The sequence below is a fragment of the Hetaerina americana genome, unplaced genomic scaffold (genome assembly GCF_022747635.1).
Source record: "Hetaerina americana unplaced genomic scaffold, ioHetAmer1.1.p SCAF_19, whole genome shotgun sequence".
NCBI classification, from domain to species: domain Eukaryota; kingdom Metazoa; phylum Arthropoda; class Insecta; order Odonata; family Calopterygidae; genus Hetaerina; species Hetaerina americana.
In genome coordinates this window covers 9,011,620-9,038,444 of record NW_027286752.1, presented here as the reverse complement: position 1 = coordinate 9,038,444, position 26,825 = coordinate 9,011,620, and the positions used below count along the sequence as shown (strand labels likewise).

The following is a 26,825-nucleotide window of genomic DNA, read 5'->3' as shown; positions in this document are numbered from 1 at the left end:
AAATTATCCAAGTTTAGCCTATTATTTTGCAATATAACTCTTCTCACTTAAATGTATTTCTTTCCATTCACTGAATATTTTCAATTTTACACTCAAGAGTACGACTTTCTATACTTTTTTTTACTGCTACTAGTCTAGATGCTAGCTAGAAGTTTTCACAAATCTTCCACTTTACCTTCTTCGAATGGATTTTGCAAGGATCATGATCTTTTCGTGAACTGCCAATATCACTACTTTTTCGCTTTTTTATTGTTCATATTTCATTTAGCACTGAAACTTCCGCAAAAAAACGTTATTAATCACTACAAAACTGTGGAATCATGTTCACATTTTTCGTAAATTCGTGTGTTTTTCTATATTTTCTTAAACAACACTTCTCAGTCGTTCAATTGTAATGAAAGGTCTGAAAGCTCGAATTCACCCGAATGGAACATATCTCTCTCTTTTTCCTTGACGTAGGAATACTGCTTAACTGCGTCTTTCACATTTCAGATATCAAGATGCGTCTTTTACTGGCGACTTTGATAGCCACCTTGGCGATAGCCGTCCAATCCGCGCCGGAACACCGCCTTGGGAAAGACTTTTTGTCTCGAGTGATCAATCATTCCATCGGTAAGTCCATCATCTCATTATCCATGCTCAAATTTCTGTTTTGCAGTTATCTTCTTCATCAACCCATTACACCATTCATAGTAGCAATCATTAAAATTTTGGGAGTTACATAATTGTAAAACAGTGTGTATGGTGAGTAATATCATGAACCTCTTCCATAAAATAGTGGTCTTTGAGAAATCCACGCTCCTATTTTTCTGGCCAGTTATCTGTTAAATATGGTATCACAGTTCCGGAGAAATTAATAATTTAGGTTCTTAATAACAATAAACTAAATGTATTTGTTTTGGTTTATTTAGATTTAATTTAATTTTAATATTCTGAGCGCTAAAATTTTATTATATAAAATATAATTGCTTCGTTTTTCGGTTGAAAATACGCAGTTTTGTTCGGTGAAAGGTACTTCTCTTGTCTTATCAAGCCTTATGAAGGAAGGAAAATTGAACAGAATGGTTTCAGGCGTCACTTTGAGGAAGCGATTCATTTCAGAAAAATAAATACTTGGTTATTCCACACATATTTTTTATTAAACACGACCCGGGTTTCGACTTATAAAGTCATCATCAGATGACTGACCTGATGATGATTAAAGGACGTAACCTGGGTCGTGCTTAATAAAAAAGATGTGTGGAATAACCAAGTATTTATTTTTCTGGAAGGAAAATTGCATAGCCATTGTAGTGAGTGGGAGAACACTAAAATAATGACCATTTCATACATCCTCTTCGAGAGTTTCCTCGGCCGAAGAGCTATGTGGAAGTCCTAAGAACAATTTATCGAGTGCGTGTGCCAGTTCCGTTCAGAATTTTCAGCTTCCACCTCTATTGGCAACAGTGGTTTCATTTTTTAAAGTACTGACCCGACGATTAGGAAAAATATAAAGAAAATAAAAAACACTTTCGCGACGTAATTGGCAAAATGATGAACTTAATCCATGTTATGAGGGTAAAAAGAAACTTAGCATTTCCACAATAAAGATTTAATATTTCACGACCATGGGTTCGAGGTTGCACATCATCAAAACCATGGCCGTGAAATATTAAATCTTTTTGGTGGAAATATTAAGTTTCCTTACCCTCATAATGAAGGAAACTGTTATGTTATTTTAGAAAAATGTACATTCAGTTACACAAGAAAGCTTTCCGCCTACACTTGCACCTGGAGCTTGGATTACATGGATATATATATATATATATATATATATATATATATATATATATATATATATATATATATATATATATATATATACATATACATATACATATACATATACATATACATATATAAATTCTTAAGGTCATCATAAGTCCAATTCTATTCTTTTACAAAATGGGAGCAATTGGTCATGGAGAACATGCATTCCACTGAATGTCGGAATGTGCTTTAATTAAAATTCTTCTAAGTTTTTAATCAGTACGTCAGGGTGAAATGAATTTTTGTATGATACCAAAGGATATCTTGATTATTTACGGCAAGGGATACAATGTTTGAATTCGCGTTCTGATAGACGTTATGAATGCGACCCAGATAGTTTCAGTTAGGTTCTTTGTTCATCATCAGCTCTGAGCACTACAAGCGTAACACGTGTTAGCTGAGACGAGCACCGTTGCCTCTGCAGTCCACGCCAGCTCACTCCTCCACCCCTAAAAACCCTCATCCCAGCCACGCATCAACATGCCCCCTCGAACAGTATCCCTCACACCAGACCAGTGAATCAATTCCAGAAAGCAGAGGACTATTTTCCATCACACTATGTTTGGGCATCTTAATTATCCCAGCTAACCTACCTTTTGTCTCTGTGTTTGGTCACATTTGCGCACGAGCATAAAGTCATTACATTGCCGTTGCTTTAATGTAGTCCGTGAACTATATGCGCGGCCTAAGATCCGTAACTATTCCTTTAATTTCAACTTTAGACTAACGTGTCCTTTAATATAATTTTTCTAACAAAGTAGTATCTCAGGGAGCAGACCAGCAACGGAAGCATTTGAAATTGGAGATGAATTGATGAAAGTAATCCACAAAACTTTAGATGTAGAGTTGAAAGTTAATGCGTAGTGTAGTCCTGATTCCTTAAGTAAGTTGCTCTGGGTGAGAGGGAGAAAGAGAGAGGCTGGTAATGAACGTATATGAAAGGCTTTCGAGAGGTGGGAGATGAATGGCGAAAATGAGTTGGATGAAGAGGACAAAGAATTGAAAGTTTTGCCTATAATGAGAGTGGATACGGATAACTTACCTGGCTAAATTTAAATTCGGCAGAAAAAGTAAGTGAAAAATATATTGAGAGATAAGTATGTTATCTCGAAGGCTCGTACAGAGAAGAGTAAGTTGAACAAGCGCGGAAAATGAAGGAAGGGAATATGAAGCTTGGGACGTATTGAGGGAATAAAGGAAGATTGAAAAGGAAAAAAATGCCCGGTAAATAAGAATTTAAGTCAAAAGAAGTCTACAACGATTTGGAAGAATTTTTTAGAGACCATACAAAAACATGCTTCTAGCGGGTAAACCATTTTTAAAGGGGCTGGTGACTGTTCGTCGTCTATTGCTGGCAGGGTTGGCTCCGTTCTACGCAGAATGATGCGAGACCAGAGCGTCGGAGAGGGGGTGGGGGTTGTGGGAGAGTCCATCTATGGTGTCAACTTACTCCCGCCCCCGGGTGTTCATCTCAAGATTGCTAATTTATTATCTATCGTCGGGTCTTGCGGTTAGTGGGGGAATTTAATCGAACTGAACTTAGTAAATTGCATTTTCTATACCTTTGTATTTCTTTCACAACATTTTCTACTGCCAATTGATGCCCTATTACTCATTAATATTAGTAAAAAATTAGTATTTCAGCTGGGGATTGGGATGGTGCGGTGGCTAACGAACTTCTCCGAACTTCTGAGTCTGCTAAATGAGGCAAAATGCCCATTTTCAACTTTAAAGAAGCAGGGAAATGCGCCCCGAATTTGTGGACATCTAAGGAAATCACCGAGGCATTTAGGCATATTCAGTGGCGTCGAGTTCGAATCCTAGAGGCGGCAGATCTTTTTTAGTGGTCTCCCGATCCCTACTTGAGAGGTGCTTTGTAGTGAGCGCTTTGAGTGAATGCGCCGTCCGTCGTCGATGGGACGTTAATCTGTGTGACCCCTTGGCGTCTTTCGTCAAGAGTAGGCTGATAGTAGGGATATGCCTTCAACACTGTAATCATGATCCACTTTCTTTCCACAATAGGCCCCAGGAAAGACATAACTGATCTGATCAATAAAGCCATGGAAAAATTCCGCAGCATAATTAGAACGGGCGACCCAGTCCTGGGGCTCCCTCCGATGGACCCTTACAAGATGGACCACAGGGAGGTCAACCTTCAACTTGACATCATGACGTGAGCTCAATTATATCCATCAATTGAAATTCCTCTCTATAGCATTGTTGGTTATGTTAGTAAATATCTTTTAATCAATATTTACAGTAAATATACTGTCACAAGGGGCGTTCCTAAATGGTGCGACACAAAGGGTATCGGGGAAAGTCAGAGATACCACACCGAGTCTTACCCAAACAATCGTTTATTATACAAAATACAGTTGAAATGCACCATTTACAAAGTTATACGCAATTTATGGATGGCTAGACCCTCAGTACACCAACGCGCGTCCGTCAGGAAGGGGGTATGGCAGGGCGGACGCAGTCACGACACGCATAACCTGGGCAGAGCCCTCGTCCGAAGTTGAGTCAGAAAATAGGACACGCTGTCGCGACAAGCGCAACATAGCCGAAGCATCGTGCCCTACCGGTCACCACCAGATAACCAACTGACCCTTACCTGGGAAAGGGTGTAGGCAGGTTGGACGCGGTCACGACGAACGTAACCTGGGCGGAGCCCTCGTCCAAGATGAGTCAAGAATAGGACACGCTGTCGCGACAAGCGCAACACTGCCGAAGCTTCGTGCCCTACCGGTCACCGCCAGATAACCACTGACTGCTTTTCGCCCCGCGATCAGGGCTTTTATACCCAACTTTGGAGCATTGTTGTTGGTCACGTGGGAGTTTTGGGGAAAAACCCTGAGGAGGAATACTATTGTTGTTGATCGCTTGGAAACATTGTCGTTGGTTGCTTGGGAGTTTTGGGGAAAACCAGGGAGGAATACTATTGTTGTACACCTGCAACAGTGCGTCGTTGATTGCTTGGGGTGGGTAGTCGGAGGAGCCAGGAAGGGAGAACCATGTCGCATACTTGCGACATTACCCCGGTAGCAAATAAAATCAAGGGTCTAACCATTCCAGGAAAACAACATACACAAATTAAAAATACAAAACTTATTATAGAGCACTTGAACATAACCCGAAAATTTTCAACAGCAAGGTAAGCAGGAAAAGTTTTTCACAATCAGTTTTTCCCTTGAAAACAACAATTTTTTACGACACAATACAAATTTGAGAACAGTGGAGCATTGGACACATTCACCATGTTAAGAATATTATCTTTCTGGTTTCGGCTGACTATTCCTGGCAGGTATTGGACGCCATCATCAGCTGAGCATCTGGGAGGTAAAGTAAAACTCCCATGACCATTCATTCTCAAAACCTGCTGTCATACCAACGTCCGAGCTTCTCACTCTAACTGTGAATTGTATAGGGGCCTTAATTATGTGCACACCACAGCTCTGAGCAATTTTTACAAATTGCATTTTGAAATCACTCACCGCCAGGTAAAGTGAATCTGTGGACAATTAAATATTTTGATCGCCATCTACTGATGGGGCCGGAAAGGGGTGAGCCTCAAAAATCGTATTTTTCTGACTCCTTTGTTGCATGAGTAAAATGACTAGCAGGGCAATCCTTCCAGAGTGCCGCGCTATTTTAACGTGAGCCACCTTGTAAAGGGGTAAAACATCACTTCCTCAGACGCCCGTAAAGACCAAGCCTGGTGTATTCATTCGCTCCGCTCCCTGGGTTGCCTCTTTTAGGAGACCGGGAGCAGGGATAGAAGGTGTTAACACCCCATACTCGGCTAGCATCACCATAGTACTGAGTCATCTGGCTTCATGGGATAGCTGGGAAGAGTGCCGGGAGAGAGGGACACAACTAATTTGTTACAGAGTGAGAAGTTCTTCGGTTTGTAGTACAGCAGTGACCACTCCTTATCACCGGCCAATTGAGCAATCTTCTTTAAGATATATTTGACTCGCGCATCTTGTACCTGCCAGAAAATGCAACCCCAATCTTCTGTTTATACGGATGTATTTGCCTTAAAATATTCACCGTTTACTTAAAATTAACACAGAAAATCCACATTTTATAATCACGTTCTTTGGAATCCCAAACGACTACGAAGTTCTTTACACAGAGAGTTTTTCTTTCTGAGTCCAAAATTAATTGTATTAACAATCAACCGTTGGTCCAATGCTGGTTTAAGGGCAAACATAGCAAGATCACTTAATGAATCACTTTTTGCTACACTTAACACAGGGTACACTTAATAATCTCAAACATAGAAACACTTAAACCTAATGCACAAACACTTAATAATCTCAAACATAGAAACACTTATTTCGGCGTGAGGGCTTGGGAAGCTTGCACTCTTAGAGCCTGGCGACGTCGATATAGAAATCGTCTGGCCTTGTTATGTCTTTTCCGTCCTTTAGGGCCAACCTTAGCCTCTACAAGCGTAGAGGGGAGTCTACACTGTAGGGGAGCACAATGAGGAGACTCTGGGGAACTAAACGGGTTCTCGATGGAGTTCGGTCTGCATCCCTTTGAGGAGAGTCCATGCGAGGTGGATGCCCAGGATTCCTCAAATTCCCGCATGGTTGCATCCCACCAGCAACGGAACCGGCGCTCTTCGTACTGGTTCACCAATCCCACAACCTCTGGCTGGTTGAGATGTCCTGCGGGGGCGAGAGATGGCCTTTCCTCCGGGGGTCCTCCTTCGGGGGAAAGCCACCAATCTTCCAATGGATCGTCCCGGTCCTCCTCACCAGACTCTCGGGTGTTGCCATGCAAACTCTCCCCTCATGAGGCTCCATCGCCTCGGACGGAACTTCACTAACATTGACTCGCGACAAGTCTTTTCATCGCGGAAGGGTCTGGCCAGAAGTTTTCGTCCTCAGCGTCTACCCAGTTACTGAGGGGTGCCTGAACTTCCTCCCGAAATGGCACCACCTCGACTATATAGCCCTTTTTTAACTTTTGTTCGCTGCTACGAATGTTACAAAGTAATATGGGGACGGTGCCTTCAGGTGACACCGAAGCAATACTCGGCAGAATAAATAAATCTCTCTCGCTTTCCACGACTCGCACCTCTTCGCCTTCAGCCATCTGACTCTTTACCTTCGACAACACAACGGATAACGGCGGTACTCTAATAGATTCCTCTAATATAATTTTGCTCGATCGGCCAATCCCATTACTAGCGCCGGTCTGAATTTCGCGAACTTTGCCATCGCACAGGGGGGCAACCAATCTATCCTCTGTTACTGGCGGAAAAACACAACCATCATCCGACTCCTTTATCCCAAACCGGGAGTCGGTGGAAACCTTAAAGACATCGCCAATAACTTCGTCGCACCGGGGGACAACAAAACTATCCTCTGTTACTGGCGGAAAAACACAATCATCACCCAACTCCTTTATCCCAAACCGGGAGTCGGTGGAAACCTTAAAGACATCGCCAATAACTTCGTCCCTAGCGGTGCGGCCTGATTGCGACGCGGGTGGCACCCTCTCCATGAATCTTTCGGCCTTCGCCACCTCTGCTAATTTCTCTGAATCCTTATTTAGAGATCCGTTATCCTTATTCCCATCGTCCCTCGCTGTCGATTCCTCCATCGTTACTTGAAAACAACCTCCCTCCATACTATTATTTATTCGCGAGTTACATTTCATTATCTCTGCCGGGAGAGCACTTTGGTTTTTAGTGTCGCTTATCGTTTTTTCCTCAAGGAATACTAAATCATACGTGGCCATTTGCGAATCATTGCCATTAATTATACCAGAAATGAAAGAATCAAACGACTTGACCTCTTCCGAAACTCCAATTTCATGGGCACCTCTGGGCTCGTTTATCTGTGATGTTACGGTATTAGATTTTAGGTTCGTCTCGTGTCCCTCACCCATTCTTATTTTCCGTTTATTGAACGATATACTTTTCCCGTAACGAACCATAAAATCAAGGCCTAGAAGACCGTCATAGCTCGTTTCCCCCAAATCCACTACTAAGACGTCATGGGGATATAATTTATCTTCGATCAAAAATGGCACGCAACTCTGTCCAATGATTGGTAAGGGATGACCTGACGCGCTTCGCACTCGAGAATTGTAATCAGAAATCTTTAATTGGCCAAACGGAAATTTTTTATTATTAATGATGGTAACGGCTGCTCCCGTGTCCACTAGAAAATTGTAATCTTTCCCTAAAATTTTCACTATTATTGTCCATCCCGCTTCTGGAGTGACCGCTAGAATTAAATCTGTCCCGACCTCCCGGTCGGGAGATCGGCGTTTCCCGCCACGAAGGGATTTTCGCGCCTCGGGCAGCGTTTGGGAAGATGGCCAGTCTTTTGACAGATGCCGCATATCACGAGCGGGCAATCTGTAGAGAAATGATTTTCATTACCACAATTAAAACACAAAGACGGCCTCGTTCCCCTCTCACTCTGTCTACATGCTCGAGCAATGTGACCGGTTTTACCGCAGCGAAAGCAAACGCGTGCGCCGTGATTATCCTTTGGTGCCCCTCCTTGCACCGGGGGAACCGATCTTACTTGGGAACCCCTCCCGACAGCCTGCGCGGCGTTAATTTGTTCCCCGGGAAACTGCCAACCTGCAACATTTGGCGGATTCGGGTGTATCCCTGACCAAGGCGTTATATTTGGAGACGGCGGCCACCTAGGGGGTGATTGACACAACCACGCATGAGACTGTTGTGGTGAGTTTACTTCTCTATTGACGGCGTAATTTCTGACACTAGCTTCTTCAACGCTTGCGAACCCTTCTGCCTCAATCAAGTTCGTTGGATTACGCACCAACACAAACCTGCCAATCTCTTCCCTCAGCCCAATTAAAAATTGCGCGAGAAGTCTACCTTCAATCATTCTCTTCGCTGTTTCTGAATCGATCTCGCCCCATGACTCGCGTAGCCTACGGGCGACATTGCGCAATCTGGTTGAAAATTCTGCGACGCTCTCCAGCGGTTTTTGTACACAAGTGTTAAATATTTTTTCTAACATGATTGGAGAGGCCTTAAGGGAAAATCTCCTTTTGAGATTAATGGAAAAGTCCGCGTATGAACCTAATATGTGATGATTTGCAGAGACAAAATCCGCGGCGGTTCCTCCAAGCCGAAGTTGAGCGACTCCTAAGGTCTGTGCTTCATTCCAACCACTAAGATGACTTACAATACGAACGCTTTCCAAAAATTTGTCAACCCCTATCTCATCTTCACCGCTAAACGTTGGAATTAAATGAAACTGGCTGCCAATAGCGGCGGTTTGCGCCGCTTCTCCGCAAACATTTTGGGGGCTCGTGCTACTTCCCGGCTGTTCTAACACATTAACCGAAGGTGTGAAGTCGAGTGTATTGCCGAGTTTAAATTCAGGGACGGTTCCTTGATAATCGAGAAAAGGGTTACAGTAACCAAGTCTATGAGGGTTAAGGCCATCCATCGCGAAATTTAATCCAATGCTAATTACGTTAAAATTTTGAGGGTGCTTAATTAATTTATTTTTTCATACTCCGAGTTTATCCGATACCCATGGTGGGCGCTGGTTGGGCTAATTTTCCGATTTAAAAAGGTACACGGGAACATGAAAATCTATGATAACTATCGCATTCACTGAATAAATCACTAGTCCAACCGTGACCCCACACACCTGACACCAATATGTCGCAAGGGGCGTTCCTTAATGGTGCGACACAAAGGGTATCGGGGAAAGTCAGAGATACCACACCGAGTCTTACCCAAACAATCGTTTATTATACAAAATACAGTTGAAATGCACCATTTACAAAGTTATACGCAATTTATGGATGGCTAGACCCTCAGTACACCAACGCGCGTCCGTCAGGAAGGGGGTATGGCAGGGCGGACGCAGTCACGACACGCATAACCTGGGCAGAGCCCTCGTCCGAAGTTGAGTCAGAAAATAGGACACGCTGTCGCGACAAGCGCAACATAGCCGAAGCATCGTGCCCTACCGGTCACCACCAGATAACCAACTGACCCTTACCTGGGAAAGGGTGTAGGCAGGTTGGACGCGGTCACGACGAACGTAACCTGGGCGGAGCCCTCGTCCAAGATGAGTCAAGAATAGGACACGCTGTCGCGACAAGCGCAACACTGCCGAAGCTTCGTGCCCTACCGGTCACCGCCAGATAACCACTGACTGCTTTTCGCCCCGCGATCAGGGCTTTTATACCCAACTTTGGAGCATTGTTGTTGGTCACGTGGGAGTTTTGGGGAAAAACCCTGAGGAGGAATACTATTGTTGTTGATCGCTTGGAAACATTGTCGTTGGTTGCTTGGGAGTTTTGGGGAAAACCAGGGAGGAATACTATTGTTGTACACCTGCAACAGTGCGTCGTTGATTGCTTGGGGTGGGTAGTCGGAGGAGCCAGGAAGGGAGAACCATGTCGCATACTTGCGACAATACTGTCAGTCTACCATTATTTTTCATATTCTGTCATTATTTCAGTCCTAATGGTTACTCAAAATTAGAGATATTTAACTAATTTTGAATGGTACCTACATATTGAACATATTATGGTTCATATTATTGCTGTCCAAAACAATTGTTTTGAGTTCTCTTGGGGCTCAGAATTGCCGTAAGATTTTTTTTATTTCGTGTAGTTCGTATCAGGTTAATACAAGGTTACAAAAGACGAAAGAAAAACTGGGTATTTCATAATTTATTGAGATTATAATGATCACTATGCCCTCAGTCTCACAAAATATACTGAAAGAAGGAAATTAGGTCAGTTAGACGCTAATCTTTTATTTTAAAAGATATTTGAATACTCAAGTATTCATATTATAATTAATTAGCTCAAAATTTTCTAAATTTTTCAAGTTATCGAGAAAATAATGAGCATTTGACCATTTTCCTCATCATTTTAATATAAGATATTTATGTTGTTTTACAAAAGTGTAATTATCATTTAACATTTTATATGAAAACTATAGTACTGATGTGGAATCACTGTTACTTTACAAAATATTGTTCGTGAATAAAGTATGAAAGTCAGTGATTAATGAATCTACTGAGAATTTTTTGTTCAATTACAATGTATTTTCATAATCATTGTCGATGCGCCACTGTTCCCTTGCATAAAGCTAACTTTCAACACTAAGGGTGTTCTAACTTTGACATATTTTAAGAAATTGCGGGAGATACCGCGACAGTAACTTTTAATGAGTCATCCGCTATATGTGCATTGCAATTCAATATTTTCAGAGAGTAAGAATCATTCGACTTTACCGGGATTCGAACCCGGATCCCTCGATGTTCGTCCGTCATCCCTCTTGTTCCTTTAAAGCCCCCAAAATCTCGGAGTTTAAGAGGACGCCTCGATTGCTTACCTGGCTAAAGCACTCGGCCGGACATCGAGGTATCCGGGTTCCAATTTTTACAATCTGAAATTGTTGCATTGTAATGCAACGCTTATTGCCGATGACTCTATTAAAATTTACTGTCGCGGCATCACCCGCAGTTTCTTGGAATTCAAACTTATCTTCTCCTAAATACTTAGTAGCACTCTTCACTTCTTATCCCGTATTCTATGACCCTAATAATTATTTATCCATTCATTCGTATGTGAAATCATACTTACCATATTTCCAAATTGTTCACAAGTGTTATTTCTTTTTTTTGGGATAAGAGTGGATACTGGCCTCAAAAAATTCTACCATCCAAATTCCTGCCCCATGAATACTTCCGATGAGGCCATAAAAACTATTCCTTCGCCGTTCTCTCATATTCCTGATTAGTTGTTCCAGTATTTTATCTATTCCCACAACCTTTGCTGATTCAATTTCCATGTGCGCTTTCTCTATCTCGCAGTCCTCGTCTGGAGCTATCATCATTCCCTTCTATATTCAACTTCATCAGGAATACATTTTTTTATCACAAGGATCCTCTGTTTATTCTTTCCTTATCGATGTAAATTCTTTTTCATCGAATAATAATTTAACAGCTATCTCCATGTTGGAAGTACCAGGCATAGTGGTGGAGGCAGCAACATTGGATATGAATGGATATGTGATGAATGGATGGATATGTGATGTTGAAGAATGTTAGAGGGAGGCAGAACGTTAGGCAAGTGAGGTGGGGGAAGAAAAGGATGTTGGACGGAATTAAGGAAGATAGAATGTACATATACGACACTGAGGATCGGTTTATGGTAGTGTGGAATGCAAAAAATTTTTCTTCTTAGACGAAGCTAGGAAATGTGAGTCTGTTCAGTCTGTGTCGAAAATGTACCTTAAACAGAAGAATATTTGTAATTATAATTATACATATAAATATATATATATATATATACATATGTGCGTGTGTGTGTGTGGGTGAGTGGGTGTGGGTGTGTGGGTAGCGGTAGCCCAGGGATAGGCTACTTGCGTTAGACTACTGACTGGAGGGTCCGGGTTCAATTCCCGGGCAAGTCTCTGGACACCTGCAGTTCTACCCAAGCTATGTGATTTTTCGGGCACCAGATCTTCCTGGGTAACCAGAGCCGGTACAGGGAAAGGAACTTCCCCCCTGAGCTGGCGTGCTAACCAGATAAATCCACGCTGAGATGGCCATTTCCTTCCAAAGTACTTTTATCCGTCATCCCATGAAGATCTGCTCCTGCAATTGAACAAGCATTATTAATAGAACAAACTCTTCGCACTTTTATCTGGGTTGAGAGCTATGCGAATGAGCTTATGATATAAGAAAAGTTGTAGGTTACACATATTTTTTAATATGTGATTATTATCTTGACGTTTAGCGTAGTTTATCACTCAATTTTCAATTAGAATTTTTGAGAAATCCAAGTATATCTTTCATCACCTTGCAGCGAGAATTGTATGTTAATAAACTACATTCATTTTCTAATGCGGCTAATGGTGCTGTGCTGAACGTAGTGGCAGTATTGTTCCAAAAATGGGTGAAGTTCAATCCGAAAAATGCAAATATGAATAAATCTGCACTAGGCAATAAAAGCAATCAAATAAAAATATCCCCTTGTGAAAAGCGTATTTTGCAAAAAAATGTCATGGAGTACGAAAATATATTTAAATAAATCTCGGACAATTACTTCCATTTCAGCGTTTTAAACTGTTAGCTACCTCATCCGTCGCAACTTTCAACAAAGTAGCTATTCGAGGATTCCTTTGCTGTGGTCACTAATCCAATCAGCTCGTCATCAGGACCTTAGCGTACCAATGCTAAGACGTAAAGCATTCTCTTCATTATAATCAATTAATTATATTTCTCCGGTGTATTTTGTGTTTTCAAATACACATTTAAAAATCAGTAATTGTTTGAATGCTTAATTTCCGATTCACATCTGATTTGCCTCGCGACTGGATAATCCTCCAAGAGGGACGAATAATGATCCAGATAAGCACGAGTCATCTAGTGGCGGAATTATTGAATTACTGTAAAGCCGTGAGTTTTCTCTCCTCTTCTCTCTGGATGATTACTATCTTTCTGGAAAAGTTAATAATCGTGGATGTTTTATTTCCCTAGCTTGATGTTACAACAATTCCCAAACACATTATAAATCTTAGTTTTAGAATTACAGCCATCGAATATTTCGTCTTGAGATTGGGGGTGATAAACTTTACGTACATAATCCCTCGGATTCACTTGTGTCGAAATAATTAGTAATAACAAACTGAGCAACAGTTTTTTCTCCAGTTCTTCTTTATTTTGCTATCGGCACACCTCTGTAAACCCAGTCGTCCACCACGATCCTAATCAACTCTTATTAGCTCGTCATCAGGACCTTAGCGTACCAATTATATGGCATTCTCATCGTTTTAATCCATTAATTATATTTCTTAGGTGTATTTCGTGCTTTCAATTACATATTAAAAAATCAGAAATTTTTCAATGCATAATTTCCGACTCTTATCTGGAGAGCCCATAGAAAAATTCCCCTTTTTAATGAGTGATTATATGAGTACGAAAGCTGATTTCTTACTTGTCTTCCACATGTTCCCTCACCACAAACGCTGCTGCCGCTCATCAGGGGAAGTGCTTTGGTGGACAATATGGTGCTGACCGGCCTTTCAACGTTCGAACGCAAGAGCACGAGCGGATCCGATGACCCGCTGTCGGCGGAGTTCGAGGTGAACATTCCGACTGCGGTCGTGGATGCGTCTCACTACAAGCTGAATGTGTCGCTCGGTGGAAAGTACAACATCTTCGGCGAGGGAACGATGAAGTGAGTGCGTGTGTGTGCTGGGGCCACCCCAACCACACGTGATGCAAAAGCTGCTCCGCCCACTATTGCTGCCAGTTCCCTTTCCCATCAACACCACTCTCTCGAAAGCTTCCTCTTCCTTCCCACAGCTTCCTGCGCCTCATATAAAAGGTCTGCCCACAAAGTAGTGGGACTGAGTCGAATAAAATAAAGTTGTCACCAGGATTGATACATGAACTCAAAAAGCAGCACCTTTGTGCGTCCACTCAATGCCAAAATTTTGGGATCCTCATTCACATGGTCGAGAAGCTCTGGGCAGATCCGCGTGCGAGTTTCCTTTTGTTCGCTCGAGATCATTCGCAGCACCAACTTCGTACACATCTTTCTCATTTCTATATTTTCGGTCACAATTCGATGAGCATCACTTTTAAAGATTTTAAGTTCATCAGAAACCATGCTAACACTTAATCAGCGATCCCTGTCCAGCTAAGCCTTCACTCTTGCAAGAATTTTGTCATTTTTTGAGTTTGAAGGGCGTTCTGAACATTCTGCGTCTTCAACATCTTCTCTAACCTCCCGAAACAACTTGTGCCACTAAAAAACACCCGATCTACCCATAGCGTTATCGCCATAAACAGCCTAGAATATGCCATGAGTCTCTTTCCCAGTTCAAGCAACATTTGATGGCGTGGCGCTGTTACAATAACCGGTTTATGACGGAGTGTGGCGAGGTCACGTTAGAAAGATTTCGCAAACGAGCTATCAGCACTCCGCAAAGGCTGGAAGCCAATTGCCACCGATCTCCATTCTTTCCTGAGACCCGCTCCCTCGAACCCAGCCAGAGAAACCGCCACCCATCCGTCCGTCCATCCGGGTAAAAATAATTTCTACTACTTTTGGGATGGACCTTGTATCTCATGTAATGTTAACCATGCCCAGGTGTTTTACCGGCCAATGCATTACGCCCCTCAATATAAAAATTCCCATCGGACAGCCTGTGGCTCATCCTTCTCAGTTCTCCCACACTAAGCTACCCTCGACATAAGTTTTCACTATTTACGCAATGAACCAATAATATCCTCTCTCGTCTACTTCCACGCGAATCCAATTTATGACGTTTGTACACGTCCAACTGGTATGTGTTTGGCTTTTTAAATCCCTCCAACCTCCCGAATTAAATCCTTCTCATTGACTGACATCCCCCCCTGCTCCCTCACCAACCGTTCATCCAATGATCACAATCCTCTGTATCACCTTCCCTCAACCCCCACCCGTTATATCCTCCCCTATCCGTCAGTAACTCCTTTCATACTAATGGCAGTTGCTAGGACCACCGAATCATAGAAACGGAGTCGATTTTCTTTTGTGTGTGTTTATTTACTGATTGTGTGTCACATGTATGCGTAGATTCTCCTGAGATGCCTCGTGGCCCGTCTGCATAGAGTTTTCTGATAAGTTGCCCTTGGGTTTCTTGGAGCCGAATCGCCTGAGTGATCGAACTACATGCCCTAGGCGAGACTCGAAACGGCGACCTTTGTGTTAGCAGGATGCGTTTATCACCCGGTTACCTCACCGAGGACGTAAACAATGACAAATGCAATAAAATATACTTAACACGACTGATCGAACAGAATAATGCAAACAGATATAAATATGGATAGGTTTCGACGAGGCTCTTATTTATGTTTGAAGGTAGTGAGCAAGTGAGTGGTGGATCCTAGATGATTATGGCTGCTCTTCAACGCTTTTCCGCAGGTATAAATATATAACTATATTATACACAAAATCAGGCGTGACACTTTCAAACTGGAGAAAAAAAGAACAGCAGAAGAGAGCGCGTAAAAATTTCAAAAAGTATGATTTTATACATTTAGTTTATCGATAGTACAAAAGCTTTAGCCAGCTGCAACACTTCTGAAATAATATAATTGCCTGTCTTCCTTTGGTAACGATGGTTTTTTTTACATTTAAACGCAAAAGAAAAAGAACTGTAACTGCTTTCACATTGACCTTCTGATTTCCGTGCTTTATTTTGCAAGCCATATTTTTGTTGGTCGTTAGAGAAATGATATTTTTAGAGTATCCATACGAAAGTCTACTCGCAGCTCCTGTTTTGACGATCTTATTTCAACATCAATTAAAGATCAATACTTAAATGGCGAGACAGAAGGACTTGCGCCGCTCTCATTTGTTCTGTAAAAACCAAGATTGCAGGTCGGGAAAGTATTAAATTGGATGATTTTCAGCCGGTTTTGTATTCTTTTGAAATTAAATAGTATTTTTAGCTTTTCCCATTTGAATTTAGAAATGAATCATTGCACTACGGAGGGTCAATTGGGTCCTAGTTGAAGGGAGTATCATCCCTTTGGGTATGAGGATGGGGAATACTCCCATGGTATCCATGCTTTTCATTAGAGGCAACTAGATGAGTAGGGAGAACACCTTTAAAACAAACTCACTTCAGCCAGAGTAGCGTGCTAGCAGTCTTTGGACATGCATAGCTGGTATGGCCAACCACAAGCAATACATATATATGCATGGCTTGTGGTTGGCCAAACCAGCTGATCCACGATCCACCGGGGTGTTTGCCGTGCCGCAAGGGGGAGAGGTGGATTTTTGTGGGTGAGTTCCCAGGTAACTTGGCAAGTGTCGGATGCCTGGTATGAATCAGACAATACTCCACTTTGGCCCTAGAGTCAGCGAAAACGGGCCACTGGAAGATAGGCATTCCCAGTCGATCGGTTTCCGTCTCGTTTCTGCTTTTCGGTGGCGAATGCTGAAGTAGAATGGTCCTGTGAATGGCAGTCAACGATTTATAGCCTTGGAGGGTCAGTGCATTGCAAATATAACCTGAAACCAGTCCCTCAAATGAGGAGGCTGTATCCCTTGGGTAGTAGCCCTGAAGTCCACACTGGCGCCCCGTATGTGTGGCCCTAAGGAGAAAGGGGACGAATCCCCCAAATATCGCGAGTGAAATAAACTGTCCTCCATCGAAAAGATCCCTCTCTGATAAAGGTGGAAGAGACAATTGTGTGTTCTCTCTGTGATATCTGTTGTTGAGGTGCCATAGGGAAGGCGAGACACTGAAGGAAGTGTTTCCCTTCCTCATTCACAAGGTTTTGTCTGATTCTATTCCGTGAAAGCTTAAGTCCAACGAGCAACTGCGAGATGTTACTCTACTCGTCAAGACATCTAATAATATTCAGAGCGAAACACTGCTTGGGATGGAAATTCCCCATGAAATCCCAATGCCTGTGGACATGCACCGCTCCTTGAACATCCGCTGGGGAGTCTTGAGTCTTTACGACTTATTTATTATGCAAGTTATTCGACGTAAATTAGACAGAAATTGCATCCAGGGGCGCAAAGAACTGCCGCAGACTGACCTCTAGGCGAAAAACGTCGAGGAACTCAGCACCTCAAGCAATTAATTAATCAATCTCCGTCATCCTAGCGTTCGCTCTCGACAAACAACCCGTTAAATTGTTCGTTGATTTGGCATCCGCGTTATTCCGTCCTTTCATCTCTGCCCTCGTGCGTTTATTTCAAAGTCACCGCTTTGGCTGCATCGGAACCAGATGTTAGAACGAGGCCACCTGCCCGCGCTATGGCGAGGGCAAACATGTGGACGAATAGTGCGCATCAGAGCCATCTTGCCTTAATTGCAAGGGGTCACACCCCGTGTGCTCGCGGAAGATGAAGGAAAAAAGGGATTCAATAAGGGAGATTAAGGCATTCAAAAAGATCCCTTATCTGGAAACAAGGGAAAGGTACTGGGGACTAATAGCCCTCACCTATTCCTGAACCTTCGCTTCAGTCGCATCACCTCCCATCCCTACAAAAGTGCGCCGTCTCAAAGCAGGCGGAGAGTTTTAGCACAACAATGAATGGGCAAAAAGAACCAGTGAAAATCAACGCGGGGAAGGAAGTGATGCCTAAGGAAGAGAAGATCGAGTGATCTACCAAGATCACACAAAAAACCTCGATGACTGATGTCCCACCCGACAAGTAAAAGAGATCCCTTGGTCCCTCTGCAAAGGAAAAGTCTCCCGGGCAACGAAAGAGGACAAGTCTTTCTTAGGACTCAGGTCTTCGTAGCAAGGAAAAGGGGGAAAATTCCGAATCAGGTGGGAATAGCTAAAATCACTGGCTGGCTTAGACTGCTCATACTTTTAAATCTTTAATTATGTTCTATTTTAATAATCTTGTTGTTGCCATGCTTCTCGACAGTGTTTTAACGTTGCAGAATAGCTCACTAATCTCACCCTTCCTCCGTGAACTTTCCATATCCTCGCACTCCACCCTCAACCGCGCTTCCTTTGGTCTATTTGCTACACGTCGCAATTCATCACCCAACTCTTTGTTCTTCCTTTAGCCACGGAAGAATACTTAGAAGAACTCTACAGTAAAAACAATAGGTCAGCAAGGTTAGATAGAGAGAGCGAATACAAGTTTTGTATAAACCGTTACGGTTACAATTTTTTCATGACTCGTGTGCGTGAAGTGCTGAACTCAGACCTTCGGTTAAGTGTGCGCATGATCGCGGATCGTATTGGCATTGATAAGAAGACGGTGCAAACGATTATCAATGAAAATTTAGCATTGCGAAATATACCTGCAAAACTCGTCCCGAAGGTCTTGACGGACAACCAAAAGCAGCGTGGAGTGTCTGCTTGCAAACACCTTATGCAACGGCATCGCGACGATTCCCCAACCCCTTACTCCGCTCCCAAAGGACACCACCATGGAGGACCACAAGTGCCATTAAAGAAGCCTGCACGCGTACCCTTAAGGATCTTATCCACCCACCAGGGAGCCTTCTAGTCAAGGAAAAGTCGCTGGCAAAAGTGTTGCTGACGCTCAAGGGATGTACTTTGAAAAATATTTATTTATTTTTCATTAGTCCGAACACAGAACTTCGACCTTTACATCGGACTTTGAACATTGATATGACAGTCTGATAATTTCATAGACCCACGCCATAGGTGAAGGAACATCCTTACTCAACATCACTGTCATCAACTCCCTCCCCCTTGTGAAAGCCTCTTTGCCTACGGCAATTCTTCTCCTTAGGTCCCTACTACTTTGACCGTGTTGGTCCAAAACACTTCCGAGATACGTAAACTGTTCTACCTGCTCTAGTTTTTGCCCTCCTTTTTTAATGTGTAATTTAGCCTTTTTCTTTCTGGAAAATTGCATAACCTATGTTTTATTAAAATTTATTCTCATCCCATATCTGTTGCACTGAATTTCCAATTCACTTAGCAATACTTGCAACCCCTTGGCTGACTGAAAAACTAATGCTTGGTCATCAGCAAACCTAACTGATTTTAAAAATTCCCCACTAACATTTATTCCTACCTTCGGTTCTTCCTATGCCTCTTTAATCATTTCCTTCACATATATATTGGGATGATGAGTTTGGGTTCAGGAAGGGGAAAGGCACACATGATGTAATTGCAGTAATGAGGTCTCAAATAGAGAGGAACATAAGATACAATCAAGATGTATTAGCCTGTTTTGTAGATTTTGAAAAGGTATTTGATAGAGTGGATTGGGAAAACTAATTATTGTAATGCAGAAGTCTTGTGTAGATAAGAGGCTAATCTGCAACCATTATATTTCTCAAACTTCTCAGGTGAGAGTGTGGGATGGAGAGTCTGAATGAGTAGTGTTAGGGAGGAGAGCAAAACTAGGTTATCCATTATAACCTCTCCTGTTTTACATTTAGGTGGAGTAAATGATTAAAGAGACATTTGAAGAACTGGAGGTAGGAATGAAAGTCAATGGACAATCATATAATTAATTACATTAGCTAATGATCAAGTTTTAGTTTGTCAGTCAGCAAAGGAGTGCATTGGAAAGTTAATATAGTAGATACGGGATGGAAATAATTGCAAATAAAACTAAGGGTATACGATTTTCCAAAAAGAGAAAGCCTTAACTAAATGTTAAAATAGGTGGGCAAAAACTAGAGGTGGAATAGTTTAGATATCTCTGAAGCATTTTGGACCAAAATGGTCAAAGTAGTTGGGACATAAGGAAAAGAATTACACTAGGCTAAGAAGAAATCACTCCGAGGAATATTTGACAGGATCATTGAGTAAGGATTGTTAAAAAAGAAAGGCTTGTTAAAACTTTGATATGAAGAAAAGTTATGTACGGCACCAAAACATGGTCATAGGAGCAAAGGATGATTGGTTTAGATTAGAGGCTTTAGAAATGCAGGAGAGAAGATAGATGGAGAAGGTGAAGTAAACAGAAAAGAAAACAAATGAGGAAGTGTAAGGTATGTTGAGGGAGGAGAGAAGATTGTTGAAAGCGGTAGGAAATGTAGGAATGCAGAGCATTTTGATTGGCAATGGGATGTTGAAAACGGTGATAGAGGGGAGAATGTTGGGCAAACAAGGAAGGGGAAGGAAAATGATAGTTTTGTTGGATGGAATGAAGGCAGGAAAAGTATACGAAGTTGAAGGGGTGCTTATTGTAGAAAAAGACGTTGGGTTGTGTTTTTGTTAGGAGAGAGAAGGGAAAATTTGCTGTATTGTTTGGTAGACTGTATCCATCCAAAACTTACCTAAACTGGTAGATAACCTTTATAATTATTATAATTTCCACAGAACTGCAATAATTTTGGTTGGCATCAGGGGGAGCTGACCATTTTAATTTGAAATTTAATTTCTTTTGTATTTGTCTCTAAAAGACTCCCTTTACTCTACTTAAAGAGGAAAGACTTGAATTTTCATTTTTTATGACACTGGTAGGTAAGGTGGAGTTGCTATTTTCATTCAAAGAGCCATTTATGCCTCTAATTGTATACCAATAGCTTATTTCAAGTGGTGGGTTGACTGCTCTCATTCCTGGGACATTAACTTTATGCAGTGTTAACCTTTCAGAGGGTCAACAGGTTTCCTAATGCAATTTGGATGCATCCACCTTAGCCCATCATCTTACAATGTGATTTTATTGCCCACAGATTCCAATGGGAAGGTTCTTTGATCCATGGTAAAGGAGGGACCAAATTGCATCCAGTTTTATCATAAATTTTAGCTTAGTTTTCTATGAAATAGGAAAAAATCCTGATTTAATGCTTTTACCTGGGGATATTTCACCATTAACTGTGCTATTTGTTTGAACAGTCTAATTACAAGAGTTAGTCTGTCAGTGCACAATGATTTATGTGGAAGTGATCACTTACCCATGTCAATTGCCAAAGATGGTAATTAGTGAGTTGTTCCAACACCCATTTTATCCAAGCTGAAAATTAGAATGTCTGGAGAACCAATTGGCAGAATTTCAAAACTGTTTTATTTGGGGTGTAATTTATTTTTATTTTACCAGAGTGAAATATTATTTCTGCTGTTATAATTGATTTCTGCTGCTGCTTAATATTTTGTTCATTTGATAATTTAATTTTACCTTCATAATTGCATGACATTAATATATTATGAATTGGATATGAAATATAGCTATGCTTGTAACGAAAAATGCATCAATAGCCACCCAGTGCAATGAGAAAATCTAAGACTGAATTTGTTTATTTTAGAGGAAATTTCACATTCAAAACAAGTATACACACTGATTTGCACATGCCTCTTTTTTCAGTGTTGTATCTACAAACCTAGGAATGAAAGGTGCTGCCCTTGGTGTCATGGATGCTGAAACTCATCTCCAGATCAGCAAGCTTAATTTGACTGTTTCTGTTGAAGCTATAAAGGTAAAATGATTTGTCAGTTTATCACTATATTCATCTTTGTCTCATCTTCGGCAAATCAATTCTTATATTTTCTTCCTTACTCTTAACTTATGAGAATATCTTTGAATTCGAACTAATACTATTGTATATCTCCCCCGCTGGAGGAACGGGATCTTTTTGATAGAGAATGGTTTATTTACTCATGATATTTACTCGGGATTTATCCCCACTCTCCTCAAGGTCACACATGGGAGCCACAAACAACTGTTTTAAACACCAATATAGACATATGTATGTGTGGAATATTCCTAGGGATTCAGAAAGATGTCAGTTAGACTATATAAGATCAGGCACAGTATAGAAACAGCTTGATTAATTCCCAGTTTCCCATTAGTTGATGTGAATTCAGGACATAATTTAGCAAAAATGGAGTGTAACATCTGATTAAAATATAGAAAACAAGAAATATGGCTTCAGAAATGGAATGTAGAAGGATGAGCAGGAATTACAAGAAAGGGGTATCAGCTGGCTGAAGAGAAAATTAGAGGTGAGGACAGGGAGCTGGGTAATAGAGGAAAAATGGGAGCATATCATAAAAAGGATATCGAAAACCGCAAATGAAAATACAGGAACTATAAATAGAAAAAACACAAAGAAACTATGGATTAAAGTTGAGATAATTAGAAAGATAGAAGACAGAGGGAATGGAAGGATGTAAACACAGATTAAAGGAGAAAAAGTATAAAGAGATAAATAATATAAAATAATAAGAGCTGAGTAATAAAATAATTAAGAGTTAATACCTGAGGTAGGAAATACACTCCCGCACCTAAGGTAGTTCTCAGGACATTCCAAAAGGGGATGGATAGGAGGGCAAATAGTTACTATTGGATGATCAGTTTGACCTCAGAAAGGGGGGTGGCAAATGCAAGGTCATTGCGGTAATGAAGTCACTAATAGAGTGAAACATAGAATCAAATTAGGATGTACTTGAATTTTTAATTTTATAGTTTTGTAAAAGGCATTTGATAGAGTGAAATGGTTAGAATTAATGAATTTGTGGCAGAAAATAGAGTGTATTGGTGGGAAAAGAGACTTACCTGCAAGTTGTACATGTCTCAGACTGCTCAGGTTCAAGGTGGGGATGGTGAGTCTGGATGGGTTGCTATAGGAGGAGGAGAAAGGCATGGGAGTACACTATAACCTGTGCTGTTCAACATGTGTATGTGAAGAGGAAATAGTTAAGTAGACATGGAAAGAACTGGAGATAGGACACAAATCTGTTTTATTTCATTTTTCTCACCATAAGCACTTTTACTACCTTAATATTTAGTATCCTGCAATTCAGTCTATTTTAATCTATGTAAATTCCCTGTCTAATTGTAAACTGTCTGTTTTAATTTTTTTATTATAAAGCTCTTCATTATGCTCTTTTTACCTTGCCTTTTCCTGAATCGCTATATATATATATATATATATATATATATATATATATATATATATATATATATATATATATATATATATATATATATACGGGACACGAGCGGCAAAATAATGGGCTGACACAATATAACACAAATAGAATAGAATAGCAACATTTAAAAGGACACTCACATGGTAAATTGTTCGAGCTTTCGGCCCTCTCAGAGGCCTTCTTCTTCAATTTACCATGTGAGTGTCCTTTTAAATGTTGCTATTCTATTCTATTTGTGTTATATTGTGTCAGCCCATTATATATATAACCATAAACACAGTAATCAACCCGAGGGTCAGTTTAGTAGGTGATGGTAGAGTTCACCCAGTACTAAGCCCTATACGGCGTGTGAAATTCACACATCAGGGTAGGGGGGCCATTTCCTTTCCCTGTGCCGGTTATGGTTTCCCAGGATGACCTGGTACCCAGAAAATCACTTCAGCTTGGGTGGAGCTGCAGGTGCCCAGAGTGCCTTGCCCGGGAATCGAACCCTCCGGTCAGCAGTCCAACGCTCTACCCACCGGACTACTGCGACCCTTATATAATAAAGACCCATGTAGAGCAAATATATATATATATATAACACGGATGTAGATTTTTGAGCCATAGAGACAAAAGAAAGGACACTCACAATATGTTGTTTTGACGTTTTGACGGCTCAGCCGTCATCTTAAGAATGATTCAGATTCTGAAAACGACAGCCGAGCCGTCAAAACAACATATTGTGAGCATCCTTTCTTTGTGTCCTTATGGTTTAAAAATCTACATCTGTGTTTTTATATATTTGTGCGTTGCCGAAGAGCATTCCATTTCTAAGATATATACCTGTATATATTTTTTGTGTGTGTGTGTGTGATATAAGTAAGAAATGCTGCAACTCCTTTGCTGACTTACAAACTAAAGCTTGATCATCAGCAATTGTAATTAATTTTATGATTGTCCATTGACTTTCATTCCCCCCCCATTCACTGATATCCCCACTTATCAACCCAAAGGTCAGTTTGATAGGTGAGCATACGAGTATCAGTATGAGCCTCACCCATTACCGAGCCCAACACCATGTGAAATTCACACATCAGGGTGATAAGGGGGGCCAGTTCCTTATTCCCTGCACTGCCCATGTGGTGTGCAAGGAAGATCTGGTGACTGAATAATTACAGAGCTGCTTGGTTGATGCTGAGGTTTCTCAGAGGTGTCTTGGGGAATCAAACCCAAGCACTCTAGTCAATAGCCAGGACTACACCCACTGGACCACCATGGCCCCAGTCACTGACATAGAATATCTTATACCATTTGCTGAAGAGCAAATAGTAATGTTTGAGTCATGTAGTAATACTTTCTCTAAAATACATCAGTCCAGCAGTAAAGATGCTTGCAATTTTATTCATGTCAATGATAAAAATTTAAGCAATTACTTACATTACCTTGGCACACAGTATTTAACGTTAAAGAGGCTGTAGATTCAATCTTGTTGGCATATAGTTATTGGTGAAAAGCAATTACTTAAAAAATGATGAGTATAAGGAATACTTTTTGTAAAGTAATATCATCTAAAAAATATAATCAGGATCCAAGAAATGGTTCAGATTGAGATAAAATGGTCTTCAGATTAAAAGCAATAAGTTATTGCAAAAAACCAATGAGATGAAGAGAAAATAATAAGTAGTTCTTTCATGACCAAAATAGACCTTCAATAGACTTGTAGACCTATTTGTAAAATTACTTTTTCAGAGGACTGATGATCTGTGAAAGTAAAAACTATTTTTACTTTAATATTATCCATTAGTAGCATGGTTTGCACCATCACTCAAATTCTACATGAAAGTGTGTATTCAGTTGACCATCAATTTATAATTATTCATTTTGTTGGTTTATGCAGAGCAATATACAGGGACTTATGGGCAACCCTGATGAAGGAAAGTTGGCAAATGAGATCTTTGAAGAATTTGGACCATCCATCGTTGAGCAGTATGGGAATGCCATTGGAAACTACTTTGGCGGCATTGTCATGAACATCATAAACACCAAGATTGCAAATCTAACCTTGGATGAATTACTTCATCTAATTGAATCATAAAAAACTAGAAAAGACTACACAAGTCTCCTTAAATACAATGTCGCAACAAGCATCTTTTCAAAGCTAAACCTAAGGAGAAACTGCAATGAAAATATAGAGATGGCAGTGACACCAGAAAAATAAATAAATCCTTACTTATTAAATTTATATTATTAATATAAAAACTCTCATATTTAATCATAACCATTTTCATTCTTCTGATAATGAATCTTGAGTTGTACATAAATTATTTTTTTTCAAAATCAATAAGCATTACATCAGTTTTCCTCTAAAAAGTTCCTATTTATCTGTATTGCTTTTATTTTACAATATTTTATCCAAGGAGCTGGCAAGGATGCAGCTCACGGAGGAACAGAGTAGGTTAAAATTACAAGTACAGCTGTACATAAGAGACAAAATAATTCATCACCAAATTTATTAATTAAAAGTTATAACAAAAGAGAATAGGACACAAATTCCCATGCTTGGGCACACAGCTTGAGTAATAGAAAAAAGCAACCATATTAAATAAGTTAAGTGATACATAATTATTCAGGACATTGTTTAAGACAATTCTGAAGGTAAATATTTTTAAAGTTTACTTCAAAACATTCTATGAGGACGAATAAATTTCATATCTTTAGGCAGACCATTACTTGTTGTATAGCCTGCTTTCAAATGGATATAATTTCATATCTTTCTGGGAAAAGGGTTGACAAATATATTGTTGGAAGATCTTATATCACTGAGAAATTTCTGGAAATTTTGTAAAGGCTCAGTATTTGAGAATGTTGCGCCATGTTTTGATGTGAGGATAAGTGTTACTGAAATTTTTCTTTAACTTATATATTTCAATGACTTAAAAAAATATAAAACAAAGCATGTTTCATTGTTTTGTTAGGAGCAATAAAATATTTGTTTGGTAGTTGTGTCCATCCAAAAACCTACCTTAACCGGTAGATTACCTTAAAAAAAAAATTTCAATGACAAGGCATTAGTTAATTCATAGACCTCCACATTAGATAATAGGAAATCCTATCTAAACAAAATTTTGGGAGCACATCTTGGCAGTTTTGCAGTATTTCTACTACATTAAATGAATCCTTCCTACACCAACCCCACATGTTTGTCATATAGTATAATTATCTATCAATCACTGAGGAATTAATACTTTTTGTTCTCCTCCTTTGAACAATATGTCACAGTCAGCATAGTACTGAAATAACAGACAACATTATTTTTAAGGTTACAAATATGACTTTTCCCAGGATGAAGTTGAATCATTATACAAACTGAAGTTGAATTAATAAACAAACCGAGATATTCAATACCATTAACTATACTGATAACACATCCTTAAAGTGTATAAGAGCTCACTAAGTTTGCAAGCTGGTTTAGGAAAAAATATGTTATTAACATCATCCAAGGGAAAACTGACGGCAGCAGAAGAGAAGACACAGGAGAAGAACACCACAATAATAAGAATAAGAATTTGAAATGTTAAGACATTATTGAGGACAGGAAAATTACAGAATATTAAGTGAGAGATGGAAAGGGGAAATATAGATATTTTAGGTTTATATGAGGTG

At 40.4% G+C, this 26,825-nt stretch overlaps 1 protein-coding gene across 1 annotated transcript; it reads left to right on the top strand.

Moving 5' to 3' along the window:
- The first annotated feature begins 13,855 nt into the window (after window positions 1-13,855).
- Window positions 13,856-25,257, top strand: LOC139687299 (uncharacterized). Its single transcript, XM_071584440.1, has 4 exons — window positions 13,856-14,028; window positions 21,613-21,724; window positions 24,341-24,490; window positions 25,060-25,257. The coding sequence occupies exons 1-4, from the start codon at window positions 13,856-13,858 to the stop codon at window positions 25,255-25,257; spliced, it is 633 nt and encodes a 210-aa protein (XP_071440541.1).
- The last annotated feature ends 1,568 nt before the right edge of the window (window positions 25,258-26,825 follow it).